Source organism: Chiloscyllium punctatum, chromosome 13 (genome assembly GCF_047496795.1).
Source record: "Chiloscyllium punctatum isolate Juve2018m chromosome 13, sChiPun1.3, whole genome shotgun sequence".
NCBI classification, from domain to species: domain Eukaryota; kingdom Metazoa; phylum Chordata; class Chondrichthyes; order Orectolobiformes; family Hemiscylliidae; genus Chiloscyllium; species Chiloscyllium punctatum.
Window position 1 is genome coordinate 107,647,677 of NC_092751.1, and position 15,964 is coordinate 107,663,640.

General features: G+C 50.9%; 1 protein-coding gene across 1 annotated transcript; it reads left to right on the forward strand.

The window, feature by feature from the left end:
• Positions 1-4,566: 4,566 nt before the first annotated feature.
• On the forward strand, positions 4,567-15,420 carry LOC140484756 (protein FAM241B-like). The gene is given in 3 exon segments (XM_072583574.1): positions 4,567-4,902; positions 4,905-4,930; positions 11,952-15,420. Coding segments are annotated over 3 exon segments (342 nt in total). The 5' UTR covers positions 4,567-4,832; the 3' UTR covers positions 12,198-15,420.
• The last annotated feature ends 544 nt before the right edge of the window (positions 15,421-15,964 follow it).

Here is a 15,964-nt window from a genome sequence, read left to right on the forward strand (position 1 = left end):
TCAATCAAAAACAATCACCTCACTATCCTAATCCCACTTTTTAACACTTGGCTCAATGCTTTGTATGCTTTGCAAGTACACATCTAAATATTTCCTCAATGTTCTGAGGGTTTCAACCTCTCCCACCCTCACAGGGAGTGAGTTCTGGATTCCCACCCTCTGGGTGAAAAAACTTTTCCTCATATTCCCCCCAAAACCACCTCCCCTTTACCTTGAATCTATGTCATCTGGTCATTGAACCCTCCATCAAGGAGAAAGATTTAGATTTAGATTTAGATTTAGATTACTTACAGTGTGGAAACAGGCCCTTCGGCCCAACAAGTCCACACCGCCCCGCCGAAGCGTACCCACCCAGACCCCTACATCTACATCTACCCCTTACCTAACACTATGGGCAATTTAGCATGGCCAATTCACCTGACCTGCACATCTTTGGACTGTGGGAGGAAACCGGAGCACCCGGAGGAAACCCACGCAGACACGGGGAGAACGTGCAAACTCCGCACAGTCAGTCGCCTGAGGCAGCTCCGGCGCTGTGAGGCAGCAGTGCTGATCACTGTGCCACCGTGCCGCCCACGGTTTCTTCTTCCCTTCCCTCACCTATGTCCGTCACAATTTTACCAATCTTAATCATGTCCTCTCTCAACCTCCTCTACCCAGTCTTTCTGGGCTCTGTTCATAACAGAAACTCTCCAGCCCAGGCCACATCCTGGCGAATCTCCTCTGTACTCTCTCTAGTGCTATCACATCCCTCCTATAATATGAATTCCAGAATTGCACACAATTTACTACCTGGGGCCTAACCAATGTTTTGTTACAGTTCTAGCATCACCTTCCTGCTCCTAAACTCTTTGCCTCAGCTCGGAAACACAAGTATGCTATGTGTATTCTGAACCACTTAATCCACCTGTTGTGATAACTTAAGGGATCAGCAGACAATCACTTGCCTAATTGAATAAGGTTGGAGGAGAGAACATACAGACAGAAGCATTCATTTATCTTTTCAGTGATCATTTCCTACATGCTGGATTTCAGAAAATCGGTTGAATTGTTACAAATATTTCAGATTCTAAAAGTAAATATTGATTCATCGGGCATCACGAGCTGTTTAAATGGTTAACTCTGTTGCATGCTGTGATTTGATGGGATCTTGCCTGATCTTTATCCAGAGACCTTCCCCATTCCGAGTGAGTGGAGGGGGCTTTGGGGCGATGTGTTGTGGCACTGAGTGGAAATCGATGCAGGAGGGTTCCATTCATACGAAGCTAATCACATTTGTAGATTGTTGCTGCAGCTCGAGCTGAATAAACCCTTATCGCAGAAAAGGTGTCTTGGCCACATCGTGACAAACCGGATCTGTGGGCTCAGGAAAATGGAACTGTGCAACAATAAAGCTCGTGTACAACTCGGGGACTCGGCTGCCTCCTGTTCAAGTGTCACTCTAAATTTTCAGCATGGCTGCCCAGGAGAAGGCCCAGACTTAACCCCCAGTGACACCGAGGGGAGGCCACACTGAATAGGAATTCACAAGTCTATACAGCTCGACAAACTGAAGCACATGTGTGTCGAGGAGCTGTCTCCAGCTGCCCTCCATAGTTACACGGCCAACTCCAAGAAGTTTAATGCCTGGCCAAAGAAACCATTTCTTTCTAACAAGACCTAATTCGGTCTGAATAGAGTCACCGATATATATGACATTTTCATTGCAAACTAACAAGTGAAGAAATTCAATTAGAGCTGAAAGCTCCTTTCTAATAGCTCATTCACTGAGTTTGTCTCCAAATTAGTTTGCATATAAAAGCCACCCGATCATCCATCAGCAGACAAAAAGCAGAGAAAATATTTTTTATCGTTTAAAAAAAAAAGCACAAGAAAAGGGTGAACAAAGTGACCAGAATTCAGGAGCAGACAAAAGGAGCTGCTCGTCTCCTGCACGTTTGAGGTCTTCACTCAGTGAGGTCGAGAGCTGTTCCCTTTTATATAGTGTTACAGTCAGATAATGTCACTTCAACAAAGTGACAGTGTGGGCACAGCAACCGTCACTACATAAAACATGAGGCTACAAATCAGCAACAAAGCATCCCAGTTTCTGTCCCAAATAAGCTCACTTCGAATTTTCTTTTTACTTCAGTTGTCCGGAGCAGATTGTGATTCTCTTTCAGTGATGCTCACTTCACAGTCTAAGGAAAACCAGGTAGGTCACTTAGGACGGAGATGGGGAGAATGTTGATTCTACTCAGAGGGTGGGGAGCCTGTGGAATTCTCTGCCACAGAAAGTGGTTGAAGCCAAAACATTTAATGTTTTCAAAAAGTGGTTAGATATAGTCTTTGGGGCTCAAGAAATTAAAGGGTATGGGGAGAAAGAGGGAACAGGGGACAGAGTTAGATGATTAGCCATGATCCTATTGAAATGGCAGAGCTGGCTCAGAGGGCTGGATGGATTACTCCTGCTCTTATTTTCTAAGTTTTTTATGTTTAATTGAGGCAACATCACTAACACAGAAGATATTGCATCTGCGGAATCCTGGAGTGCTGAGGATGAGTCACTCGACCCAAAATATTAACTCTGATTTCCAACCACAGATGCTGCCTGACCTGCTGAGCTTTTCCAGCAATATCTGTCTTTTTGTTGTTTTTTTTAAAGTTAACAGATCTAATGGCTTTGTGGGATTTTGCCATGCAGAATTCAACTGCCATATCCCTTACAATGAATACTCCTCAGAAATAATAAATTTGCTGTTTTAAAAAAAAACTCTTTGAACACTCTGAGATTGAGACAGGCGCTATGGGAATTCATTTTGAGAGCAGGTTGCTGGCATCACCACTTTTTGCTTTAATTTTGGAGTGTTGGTTTTCCGGCAGAAATCCCAAAGCTTCAGATTCCCCATTCCCACACTGTGTCCAAATCAAATTCCTGGTGTCTCAGAGGGTGTGCCTTGACTGTGTTGGAGCTCAGACCAGGATTGAAGGGGTCAGAGGTCGTGAACCCGCCGAATGACTCTCTCTGCTGGGGTCGGAGCAGCATTTACCTGTCTTCACATTCCTAAGGCATTGCCTTCCCTCCTCCTCACTACTGTCCTCATTAAAAGCACCTACAGATGTTCTTCTACATTAAAGACACTTTTCAATCAGCCATCCTTACCCAGGTCTGACATCTATAAAACTCCAAACCATCAGTACTTGTCCACTGAAATGGTTAAGCAAGCCACCCAGTTGTATCAAACCACAGAGAAAAATCAGGGGAATTCTGTTTTTATGTTTGTTCATGGGATGTTGATGTCTCTGGCTAGGCCAGCAATTGTTGTCCAGCTGTAATTGCCCAGATGGCGGTTGAGAGTTAAACAAATTGCTGTGGCTTGGGGAGGATATACAGAATCCCTACAGTGTGGAAGCAGGCCATTCGGCCTTTTTGAGTCCATATGACCCTCTAAAGAGCAGCCCACCCCGAGCCGCCCCTACCCCAATAGCCTGTATACCCTATGGCTATCAACCCCACCAGCACATCCCTCGACACTATGGGCAATTTCCCGACCAGGAAGTATTTCGCTGTTCCTTCATTGTGGTTGGGTCAAAATCGTGGAATTCCCTCCCTTAAATACAAGGGGAGTCTATACAACCCACAGATTAGAGGTTTAATAAAACAGCTCATTATCCCTTTCTCAAGAGCAGCTATGGATGAGCAGTGAGTGATTAGCCATCTAATCACACCCACACCCCAAGAACAAATAATCTTGGTAACTGGTGGGAACGTGCAATCCTTTTCAATCCTGGGATATGGACATCACTGGCTAGGTCGCATTTATTGCCTGTCCCTAGTTGCCCTTGAGAAGTTGCCGTTGAGGGGCAGTGGGGAGAGGGGGTGAGCTGCCTCTGTGAACTGCTGCTGTCCATTGGTGTAGGTGCCTCTGAAACTGGGTTTGGGAGTGAGCTCCAGGATACAGCGAAGGTGAAAGAACTGTCACACAGGGGCCTGTTCCAAAATCACAATGACTCCCAACTCAGAATTTCCCCCAAATGCTAATCCTGGTGAGAGGAGAAAGATTTAAAAGAGACCTGAGGATTTTTTTTTCACACAGAGGGTGGTTTGTCTGAGGAAGTGGTAAATACAGATAGTTAGAACATTTTAGAGACTTTTGAGCAGGTAAATGAATAGGAAAGGTTCAGAGGGATGTGGGCCAAATGCAGGCAAGTGGGACTAGTTAGTTTGGGGAGCTTGGTTGGAGTGGATTAGTTGGGTCTGTCTCTGTGTTATCTGACTGTATAACATTTCTCAGACCTCTGTCTCTGTTTCTCACACACCCCACAGGTATAATTTAAACCCACACACCACCAAACACACTGTACACACTGCCTGAGGAAGTGTCACTGGGATTGTATCTTTGATTTTAAATGTTATTCAACTTCCATCCACCGTTTAAAACAAGGTCGGGGCAAACTGGGGGGAGGGGGGGTGAGGGTGAGAGATCTGGGACTGCGAATGGGGTGGGGGGGGGAGGAGAAGGGCTGTATTCCCGCCAGGGCGGTCACATTTAGCAGCATCGCAGTTGCGGAGCGGGTTGTGGAAGGGAAAGGACAGGAGTTGATTTGCTGTAACACTGCTGACTGTCATTTCCTCCTCGGAACTGGCTGTTACAGTGTACACAGAGAGAGAGAGAGGGTGGGGAACAAGAGGGTGCATGGCCCAGGGACACAGAGTGGCCTGACGGTGGGGAAGTTAGCACCGGCCTGGCTTTAGGGCTAAAGGCCAGTCTGCAGATCCTGTACAATCCCCCAAACCCCGGGTCTCCCCCTTTACTGTGTCGCTTTGAGCTGGGGATTGCGGATTGAGGAAAATGGTTCGCATTCTCGCCAACGGAGAGATCGTGCAGAATGATGACCCCAGAGTTCACAAAGCACCGCAGAGACGGAGGATCTGAACAGACCCCGGCAGGTAGGGGTCACCCCCTCACACACACACACACCCTCACCCACACCCACACACCCAAACACACACACACGACACACCAAACACACACCCTCACCCACACCCACACACCCACACCTAAACACACACACACACACCCAAACACACACCCTCACCCACACCCAAACACACACACATACACACCCAAACACAAACACACCCAAACACACACACACACCCTCACCCACACCCACACACCCAAACACACACACATACACACCCAAACACACACCCTCACCCACACCCACACACCCACACCTAAACACACACACACACCCAACACACACCCAACCCAAACACACACAACACCTAACACACACACCCAACACACACCCTCCCCACACCCACACACCCACACCTAAACCACACACACACACACCCAAACACACACCCTCACCCACACCCAAACACACACACATACACACCCAAACACAAACACACCCACACACCCAAACACACACACACACCCTCACCCACACCCACACACCCAAACACACACATACACACCCACCCCTAAACACACCCACCCACACACCCACACCTAAACACACACACCCACACACACACACCCAAACACACACACCCACCCTCACCCACCCCCACACACACAGACACCCACTCACACCACACTCACACACACTCACACACACACCCAAACACACCCACACACCCAAACACACCCACACACCCAAACACACACACACCCCCACACCCTCACACCCACACCAACCACACCCACCCACCACACCCACCCAAACACCCCCACCCCCACACCCACCCCCTCACACCCACCCCCTCACACCCACCCCCTCACACCCACCCCCTCACACCCACACCCTCACACCCACACCCGCACCCGCGCACACGCACACGCACACCCAAACACACACCTCACCACACACCCACACACACACATACACGCACACACACATACCCACCCACACACACCCAAACACACACCCTCACCCACACCCACACCCACACCCACAACCCACACACCCACACCTAAACACACACACACACCCAAACACACACCCTCACCCACTCCCACACACCCACACCTAACACACACACACCCAAACACACACCCTCACCCACACCCACACACCCACACCTAAACACACACACACCACACCCTCACCCACACCAAACACACACACATACACACCCAAACACAAACACACCCACACACCCAAACACACACACACACACCCTCACCCACACCCACACACCCAAACACACACATACACACCCACCCCTAAACACACCCACCACACACCCACACCTAAACACACACACCCACACACACACACCCAAACACACACCCACACACACACACCCACCCTCACCCACCCCCACACACACAGACACCCACTCACACCCACTCACACCCACTCACACCCACTCACACCCACTCACACCCACTCACACCCACTCACACACACACCCAAACACACCCACACAACCCAAACACACCCACACCCCACACCCCCACACCCTCACACCCACACCCAACCACACCCACCCACCCACACCCACCCAAACACCCCCACCCCCACCCCCTCACACCCACCCCCTCACACCCACACCCGCACCCGCGCACACGCCACACGCACACCCAAACACACACCCTCACCCACACCCACACACACACATACACGCACACACACATACCCACCCACACACACCCAAACACACACCCTCACCCACACCCACACCCACACCCCACCACACACCCACACCTAAACACACACACACACCCAAACACACACCCTCACCCACACCCACACACCCACACCTAAACACACACACACACCCAAACACACACCCTCACCCACACCCACACACCCACACCTAAACACACACACACACACCCTCACCCACACCCAAACACACACACATACACACCCAAACACAAACACACCCACACACACCCCAAACACCACACACACCCTCACCCACACCCACACACCCAAACACACACATACACACCCACCCCTAAACACACCCACCCACACACCCACACCTAAACACACACACCCACACACACACCCAAACACACACCCACACACACACACACCCACCCTCACCCACCCCCACACACACAGACACCACTCACACCCACTCACACCCACTCACACACACACCCAAACACACCCACACACCCAAACACACCCACACCCCCACACCCCCACACCCTCACACCCACACCCAACCACACCCACCCACCCACACCCACCCAACACCCCCACCCCCACCCCCTCACACCCACCCCCTCACACCCACCCCCTCACACCCACACCCGCGCACATGCACACACACACGCACACCCAAACACACACTCCCACACACACACATACACGCACACACCCAAACACACACACACATACCCACCCCACACACACCCATACACACCCACACACACACACCACCCCACACACCTACACACCACCACACACCCACACACACACTCCCACACACACCCCCCCACACACACACACCCAAACACACACACACCCCCGCCCCTCCACCCTCACACCCACACCCCGCCCCCCCCACCCTCACACCCACACCCACCCACACCCACACCCACACCCACCCACCCCCACCCCCCCAAACACACCCCCACCCCCCCACCCCCCCAAACACCACCCCCACCCCCCCAAACACACCCCCACACCCCCCCACACACACCCTCACACCCCCCCCACCCTCACACCCCCACCCTCACACCCCCACCCTCACACCCCCACCCTCACACCCCCACCCTCACACCCCCACCCTCACACCCCCACCCTCACACCCCCACCCTCACACCCCCACCCGCACACCCCCACCCGCACACCCCCCACCCGCACACCCCCACCCGCACACCCCCACCCCCCACCCGCACACCCCCACCCGCACACGCGCACACGCGCACACGCACACGCACACGCACACTGCACATGCACACCCGCACACCCCCACACCACACATACGCCACATGCACACACCCACACCTACACACACACACCCACCCACACCCACACCCCACACCCACACTCCACACACACCTCCACACCACACAAACACCCCACGCACACACACACTCCCACACACCCAAACACAACACAGCCACACACTACACCCACACCCCCCTCCAACACGCTCCCCCACACACGCTCCCCCACACACGCTCCCCCACACACGCTCCCCCACACACGCTCCCCCACACACGCTCCCCACACACGCTCCCCCACACACGCTCCCCCACACAACGCTCCCCCACACTCACCCCCACCCTCACCCCCACCCTCACCCCCACACCCACACATACACCACACGCACACCACTCCACACCCACACCCAAACACCCCACACTCCCACACTCCCACACTCCCACACTCCCACACTGCCCACACTCCCACACTCCCACACACACCACACACACCCACACACCCCTACAACACCCAGCCCCCCTACACCCCCGCTACACATCCCCCCTACACCCACACCCCACACACCCCCACACGCCCCACCCCACACACCCACACCCACACCACCCCACACACATACACCCCACACACACCCGCACACACCCCACACCACACAAACACCCCACGCACACACCCACACCCAAACACAACACACCACACACACCACGCCTGCCCCCCACACACCACGCCCGCCCCCCCACACACACCCCCCCCACACACACCCCCCCCACACACACCCCCCCCACACACACCCCCCCCAACACACCCCCCCAACACACCCCCCCCCCACACACCCCCCCCCCACACACCCCCCCCCCACACACCCCCCCCACACACACCCCCCCCCACACACACCCCCCCCACACACACCCCCCCCCACACACACCCCCCCCACACACACACCCCCCCACACACACACACAACACCCCCCACACACACACACTCCCCCCCACACACACACACTCGCCCCCCCACACACACACACTCCCCCCCCACACACACACACTCCCCCCCCACACACACACACTCCCCCCCCACACACACACACTCCCCCCCCACACACACACACTCCCCCCCCACACACACACACTCCCCCCCCACACACACACACTCCCCCCCCACACACACACACTCCCCCCCCACACACACACACTCCCCCCCCCACACACACACACTCCCCCCCCCACACACACACACTCCCCCCCCACACACACACACTCCCCCCCACACACACACACTCCCCCCCACACACACACACTCCCCCCCACACACACACACTCCCCCCCCACACACACACTCCCCCCCCCACACACACACTCCCCCCCCCACACACACACTCCCCCCCACACACACACTCACCCCCCCACACACACACCCCCCACACACACACACACCCCCACACACACACCCCCCCACACACACACACCCCCCCACACACACACACCCCCCCCCACACACACCCCCCCACACACACACCCCCCCCACACACACCCCCCCCCCACACACACACCCCCCCCCCACACACACACCCCCCCACACACACACACCCCCCCCCACACACACACCCCCCCCCACACACACACCCCCCCCCACACACACCCCCCCCCCACACACACACCCCCCCCCACACACACACCCCCCCCCACACACACACCCCCCCCACACACACACCCCCCCCACACACACACCCCCCCCACACACACACCCCCCCCCACACACACCCCCCCCCCCACACACACACCCCCCCCCACACACACACCCCCCCCCCACACACACACCCCCCCCCCACACACACACCCCCCCCCCACACACACACCCCCCCCCACACACACAGCCCCCCCACACACACAGCCCCCCCCACACACTCACACCCCCCCACACACACACACCCCCCACACCAACACCCACACACCCCCTCACCCCCACCACACACACACGCCGCCACACACACCGGCCCCCCACACACACACCGCCCCCCCCACACACACACACACCACCCCCCCCCCACACACTCCGCCCCCCTCCCCCCCCCCACGCACTCCACCCCCCTCCCCCCCCCACGCACTCCCCCCCCTCCCTCCCCCTCCCCCCCCCCTCCCCCTTCCCCCCCCTCCCCCCCCCCCCACGCACTCCCCCCCCTCCCCCCCCCACGCACTCCACCCCCACGCACAACCTCCCACTCCGTTACACGCACACCACACAGGCACACTCTCCCAACCAACGGCTACACATATAAACCTCACCCCCAGGAGAGGGAGTGATCGGGAGCAGGTGCAGGGGCTGAGGTGGTAAAGTGGAGTGGTTTCCTGGGAAAGTTTTGCAAGGTCCTGGGGAGTTGAGAATTTTGACACTTGTCTGACAATCTGCTGCCTGTCCACATTCCACAGCTCAGAGCTCATGTTGGAGGAAGTCCCATTGGTTGCCCTTGACTTTAGACACATTGTCCTTTGTGATCCTGCTGGGATCTTGCTGTGCTCCCTCCCCAAGCCCAGGGCCAGGACAGTGGTTGCTCTTTTGGAAGTTTCCCACTTCAGTCCGGCTCCCTTTGGGTCAGGCTAGGCTGGACCTGTCAGTCAGCTCTCCGTGGAGGGGCTGGCTCTGAGGGTGCTGAGATGAGACTGGACACAATCCCAGCCACGTTGCTCCACTACAGAATGAAGTAAAACAGATGGAGGCCATCTGGTCCATTCCACTTATGCTGGCTCTTTGGTGAATTGGTCAAATCAGTTCCTCCTTCTACTTGACCCCTCCCTGTTGTCCTTCAATGCAGTTTATTTGTTACAAATCAAAATGTTTTCAATGCAGCACATTCCACATCCCAGCCATCAGTATCTAAGGTGAATAGGTGTTGGGCATTGATCCGTTATTTACACTGACCTGTGTATTATCTTATGTTAATTTAGTTTGATTTGATCAAATTTAGTTTATTAAAATGAGTACTGGGATGTGTATATAAGAAATAAGCACTGGGACACAGATTATTTTACATAAAAACATTAGAAACAGGAGCAGGAGTAGGCATTCAGCCCATCAGAACTACCCACAGTTTAGTAAGATCATGGTTAAACAATCCCAATCCTCACTTCTCTATAAATAAAACTCCCACAGTGTGGAAATAGGCTATTCAGCCCATCGAGTCCATATTGGCCCTCCAAAGAGTATCCCACCCAGACCCACCCCATCTCTCTAACCCTGCATTTTCCATGACTAATCCACTTAGCCCGCACATCCCTAGACACTATGCACAATTTAGCCTGGCAAATCCACCTAATCTGCACATCTTTGGACTCTAGAAGGAAAGTGGAGCACCTGGAGGAAATCCACATAGACACAGGAAGAATGTGCAAATGTCAAACAGACAGTCCCCTGAGGGTGGAACTGAACCCAGATCCCTGGTGCTGTGAGGCAGCAGGGCTAACCACTGTGCCACCCCTTTTGAATATTCTCTTTAATCTAGCCTACAGCATTCAAAATTTAATATTTAAAAATACATTAACACAAGGAGTAGGAGTAGATCATGTCTGATTTGGTTGTGGTCTCAGCACCATTTTCCTTTCAGCCCCCACCTTGTCTCTCTCCATGATCAAAAATCTGTCTAACACAGTCTTCAACATCTCCTATGAGCCATCCTCCAGAGCCCTTGGGAAGAGAATGTCACACGGTCAGCATCCTCCAGGGAAAGGAAGTCCTGATCATCTCTGTCTTAAATGGGACCTGTAATTTCTAATCTGTGTGCCTAGTTTAAAAATCTACTGCTACTCCACAAAACTGTAAGAAGTGTCAAAAACGTCCAGCTGTTCTTTAGAGAAGGATATCTACTGTCCTTACCCAATCTGGGCCTGTATGTGACTCCAGACCATTATCGCACACAGTTATAGTTGCACAGTCACTGAGGGCAGCTAGACTTCAGTTATAAATCCTGACAACTAATTTATTTTATAAAAGCATTAAATGGCACTGGAAAAATGATTTTTTTTAAAAACTCTTGTTAACCTATTTCTTCATTCCAGGGTTTTATCCATAACTCTGAGAATGCAAACCACTTTTATCAGGGACAAGCCAATCAAGGTCACTCGCTGTTTGCCAATCTGAACCAACGATTGATTAACATGGGATTTCCACGTTGGAATCTGGGGAATCAAGTCATTGAGCCACTCATCTCTGTCCTCTTGATCCTGTTGCTAATGATGTTCGGAATGCGTGGTCTTCTCCTGATTGGTGGGCTTTACCTCTTTTCTCGATTTACTCAACGGTAACTCAGTTAGTTGCGGAGAGTGGTTTTATCTGACTCTGTACAAGTCTACGTGAATTTTTTTTTCTTTCCCTCCTACTTATAAAACTGGTGATCTGAGAATATTTATCATTGACTTTATATTAAAAAAAAGAAGAGGATTGTTTAAACGTCACTTTCCGCCAATTTTTCATAAGACAACTCTTTCATAAATGTGAACTTTAGGAAAAACATTATTCCTTGTTACTGTTGCTTTAATTGCAATATGATCGTTGAATCTGTCATCTGCTGAGTTCACCAGTCAGAAAAATAGAAGCTGGTGTAGTGGTGGTTGTGGTGTTATCAAGTTCATTCATGTCCTGCAGGGAAGTAAATCTGACATCTTTACCATCAACTGCAAATTCCCCTCTCCAAGCCCCACACCACCTCGATGTGAAACTATATCACCAGTCCATGAAGCTGAGTTAAATTCCTCCCTTACATCAGTGTGGCTGCAATAGTTCAAGAAGGTACTTCATCATCACCTTCTCAATGGGCCGTTAGGGATGGGTAAAATGTCCAGGCGAGCCAGCAACATTCCTGAAAAAATAAGTTTTTTTTAAAATTCCAGTCTGACCTACAAATTACTCCAGTCCCGTACCAACATGTTGAATTCTGACTAATTTATTGGAAAGGTTCTCACACATTGTTTCCCACCCAGTGCACCACCGCATCATTTCATTGTTCCGAAGCTTAGAATTCCCAACAGGTGTCACAGCTGGATGTTCAAAATCTGACTGAGGGAAACCCTGGATAAAATCCATTGAAATGCGGCAGGGTGATTGATGGTAACAAAGTTAGTGTATCAAAAGTGATTTGCTTAAAGTTTAGTAGTTTGACCAAGCAAGTGACATCTGGAATGTAGCACCTTTCACTTGTTTTTAAATAAAGTAAAAGTGTATCTTTGGACTTGCATCAAACGTCCTCATGGAACAAGAGTCACTTTTCTGTGGCAATGAAAAGTTGATGAATTTCCCAAGAACGAACTCGATAAAAATTTACCCATTTTCACCTGTGGTCAGTTTTAATTGAAACTCCCTCTATTCTCTCATCCCCTAACTCTTGTCCCATTTTCTTTCATTTCAAGTATGTCACCCCAGTCTCCCTCAACAATAATCTAATTTTCTTACAATGTTTCTGAGTACAATTTCCAAAGCCCCTCCCTCACCTATGCTGTTGCTGATCACCCAGTCCCATTCTGAATCTGGAGTCTGATGGCTGACCACAGGAAATCACTACGATCTCAGCCTACCCTGTTCCTGTAGTGCAGAGGAAAATTAGCCACATTACTTCCAGCTCTGATATATTGCAAGGAAGTCCCAACTACATCTGACACTTTGTTCGCATTGTGAGGTAGAGGGACAGCCCCAGCTGCAACACCCAAGTGCAAGCTCTGTGATTCCCTGATGGAGTAGCCAGGGTTGGAGAGTGACTGTACCTCTCCCAATCACTGTGATTGGACAAGTTTGCAACTGGACCACCCAACCTCATCATCCAAGGTGCAAACTCTGGCACAGCATCTTCACAGCACTATGCATTTGGACATCACTGAGCTGCACAGTTTCCCTCTGGAGGTAAGGATCTGTCTGGCTTTCTGCTGGGCTGCAAAGGTCCAGAGGTTTCCTTTACCTTCCCAATGTGTCCCCTGTGCTTTTGGCTGCATGGTACCAGTTTCAGTCAAGCCAGCGAAGAAACCAAATGAAGGTTTCATTCAGTCATGAATTTGGACCTTGCCTCCAGGTGCCTCTGCTTCACCAAGCAACTCCCCCTTTTACTCATCTTTGATCAAACGCCACATGACACCAGGTTATAGTCCAACAGGTTTATTTAAAATCACAAGCTTTCAGAGCGCTGCTCCTTCATCACCTGACAAAGGAGCAGCACTCTGAAAGCTTGTGACTTTAAATAAATCTATTAGACTACAACCTGGTATCATGATGTTTGATCTTGTCCATGAACTCCTACATCAAGCCAACACTGAAGAACTAGAATGGTACAAAGATGACATGATTCTTTGACCAAATAGGAATGGGAAATATTAGATTAGATTACAGTGTGTAAACAGGCCCTTCGGCCCAACAAGTCCACACCGACCCGCCACCTACCCATACCCCTAAATTAACACTACAGGCAATTTAGCATAGCCAATTCACCTGAATTGCACATCTGTGGACTGTGGGAGGAAACCGGAGCACCCGGAGGGAACCCACGCAGACAACGTGCAAACTCCACACAGTCAGTCGCCTGAGGCAGGAATTGAACCTGGGTCTCTGGCGCTGTGAGGCAGCAGTGCTAACCACCGTGCCGCCCCACCAAATGCAACCTCAACAGACAGTCACCCAAGGCTAGAATTGAACCCAAGTTCCTGGTGCTGTGAAACAGCAGTGCTAACCACTGTACTACTCCTTGGTGAGCCGTAAATCTTTACGTGCAACAGTTTATATTAAAAAAAGACAAACAGCTTCAGTATTGCTAAAATAAGATGTAATTTTTTGAAAATTTTCATCTGGCACACATCAGAACATTTTGCAAGAATACAAATTCAAGGGAAAAATCAACATTTTATAATGAGTAAGAGGAAAGAGCTCATTTGTTGGTACATGATAGATGCATTGCCATGAAAAACACACCCATTAATATTGACCGGCAGATAGTAGTCAGGCTTTATTAAATTTGAGTTTGAATTTTTATTCTTGTGAAATGCCCTGTTTGCAAGAGGAAAAGCTTTGACAAAATGTGTCTTTTTTTTCAGTAGTAGCAAGTTTCTGTCTGACCAGGTGACTCTGAGAAGGCAAATTTAAAAAATCCTATTATATCTTAAAAACTCTCAACAATGGACAGTATGATTGTATGATGAAGGGCTTATGCCCGAAACATCGATTCTCCTGCTCCTCGGATGCTGCCTGACCTGCTGTGCTTTTCCAGCACCACACTCTCGACTCAGATCTCCAGCCTCTGCAGTTCTCTCTTTCCCTCAGTATGATTGTATATCTGATTACGTCTGATTTGTACGACATTTTTTAAAGCTTATACTTTGGAACGTATTACTGAAGGATTTGGATATCTTTGTTGCATTTTCTCAATGAGCAGAGTGAATTTTGGCTTTTCTTTTCAAATGAATTTCACGGGGGTTTTTGAAAAGTAGAATATTTCAAGAATGGAAATGACCTGGAGAAAGAATTAATTATTGAATAAACATCTGTCCGGTTTTTCAGTCTTTACTGTCAGTGTTTCATACCATGGTGTGTTGGGCCGCCTTGAAGTAACTTAAGGATAAGAATAGTTCCAGGCTTTGGGACATGAGAAGAATATTTGCATACTACTAAGATAGAATCTCTAGGCTTTACAATACAGGAAGAAGGGTAATCAGCCCATCACTCCTGTGCTGGTTGCAAGAGCAACCATCCAGCTCCCCTTTTCCAATAGCCTTTTCAGATCATCTTATTGTTTACAGATTTAACATCCCTGTAGTTCGTGAAAAAAATGCAGCATGGAAAGAGACCCTTCGGTCCAACTTGTCCATGCCAACCAGATATCCTAACCTAATCTAGTCCCATTTGCCAGCACTTGACCCGTATCCCTCTAAACCCTTCCCATTCATGTACCCATCCAGTTACCTTTTAAATGTTGTAATTGTACCAGTCTCCACCACGTCCTCTGGCAGCTCATTCCATACACACACCAGCTTCTTGCCCCCTTAGGTCCCTTTTAAATTTTCCCCCTCTCACCTTAAACCTATGCCTCTAGTTTTGG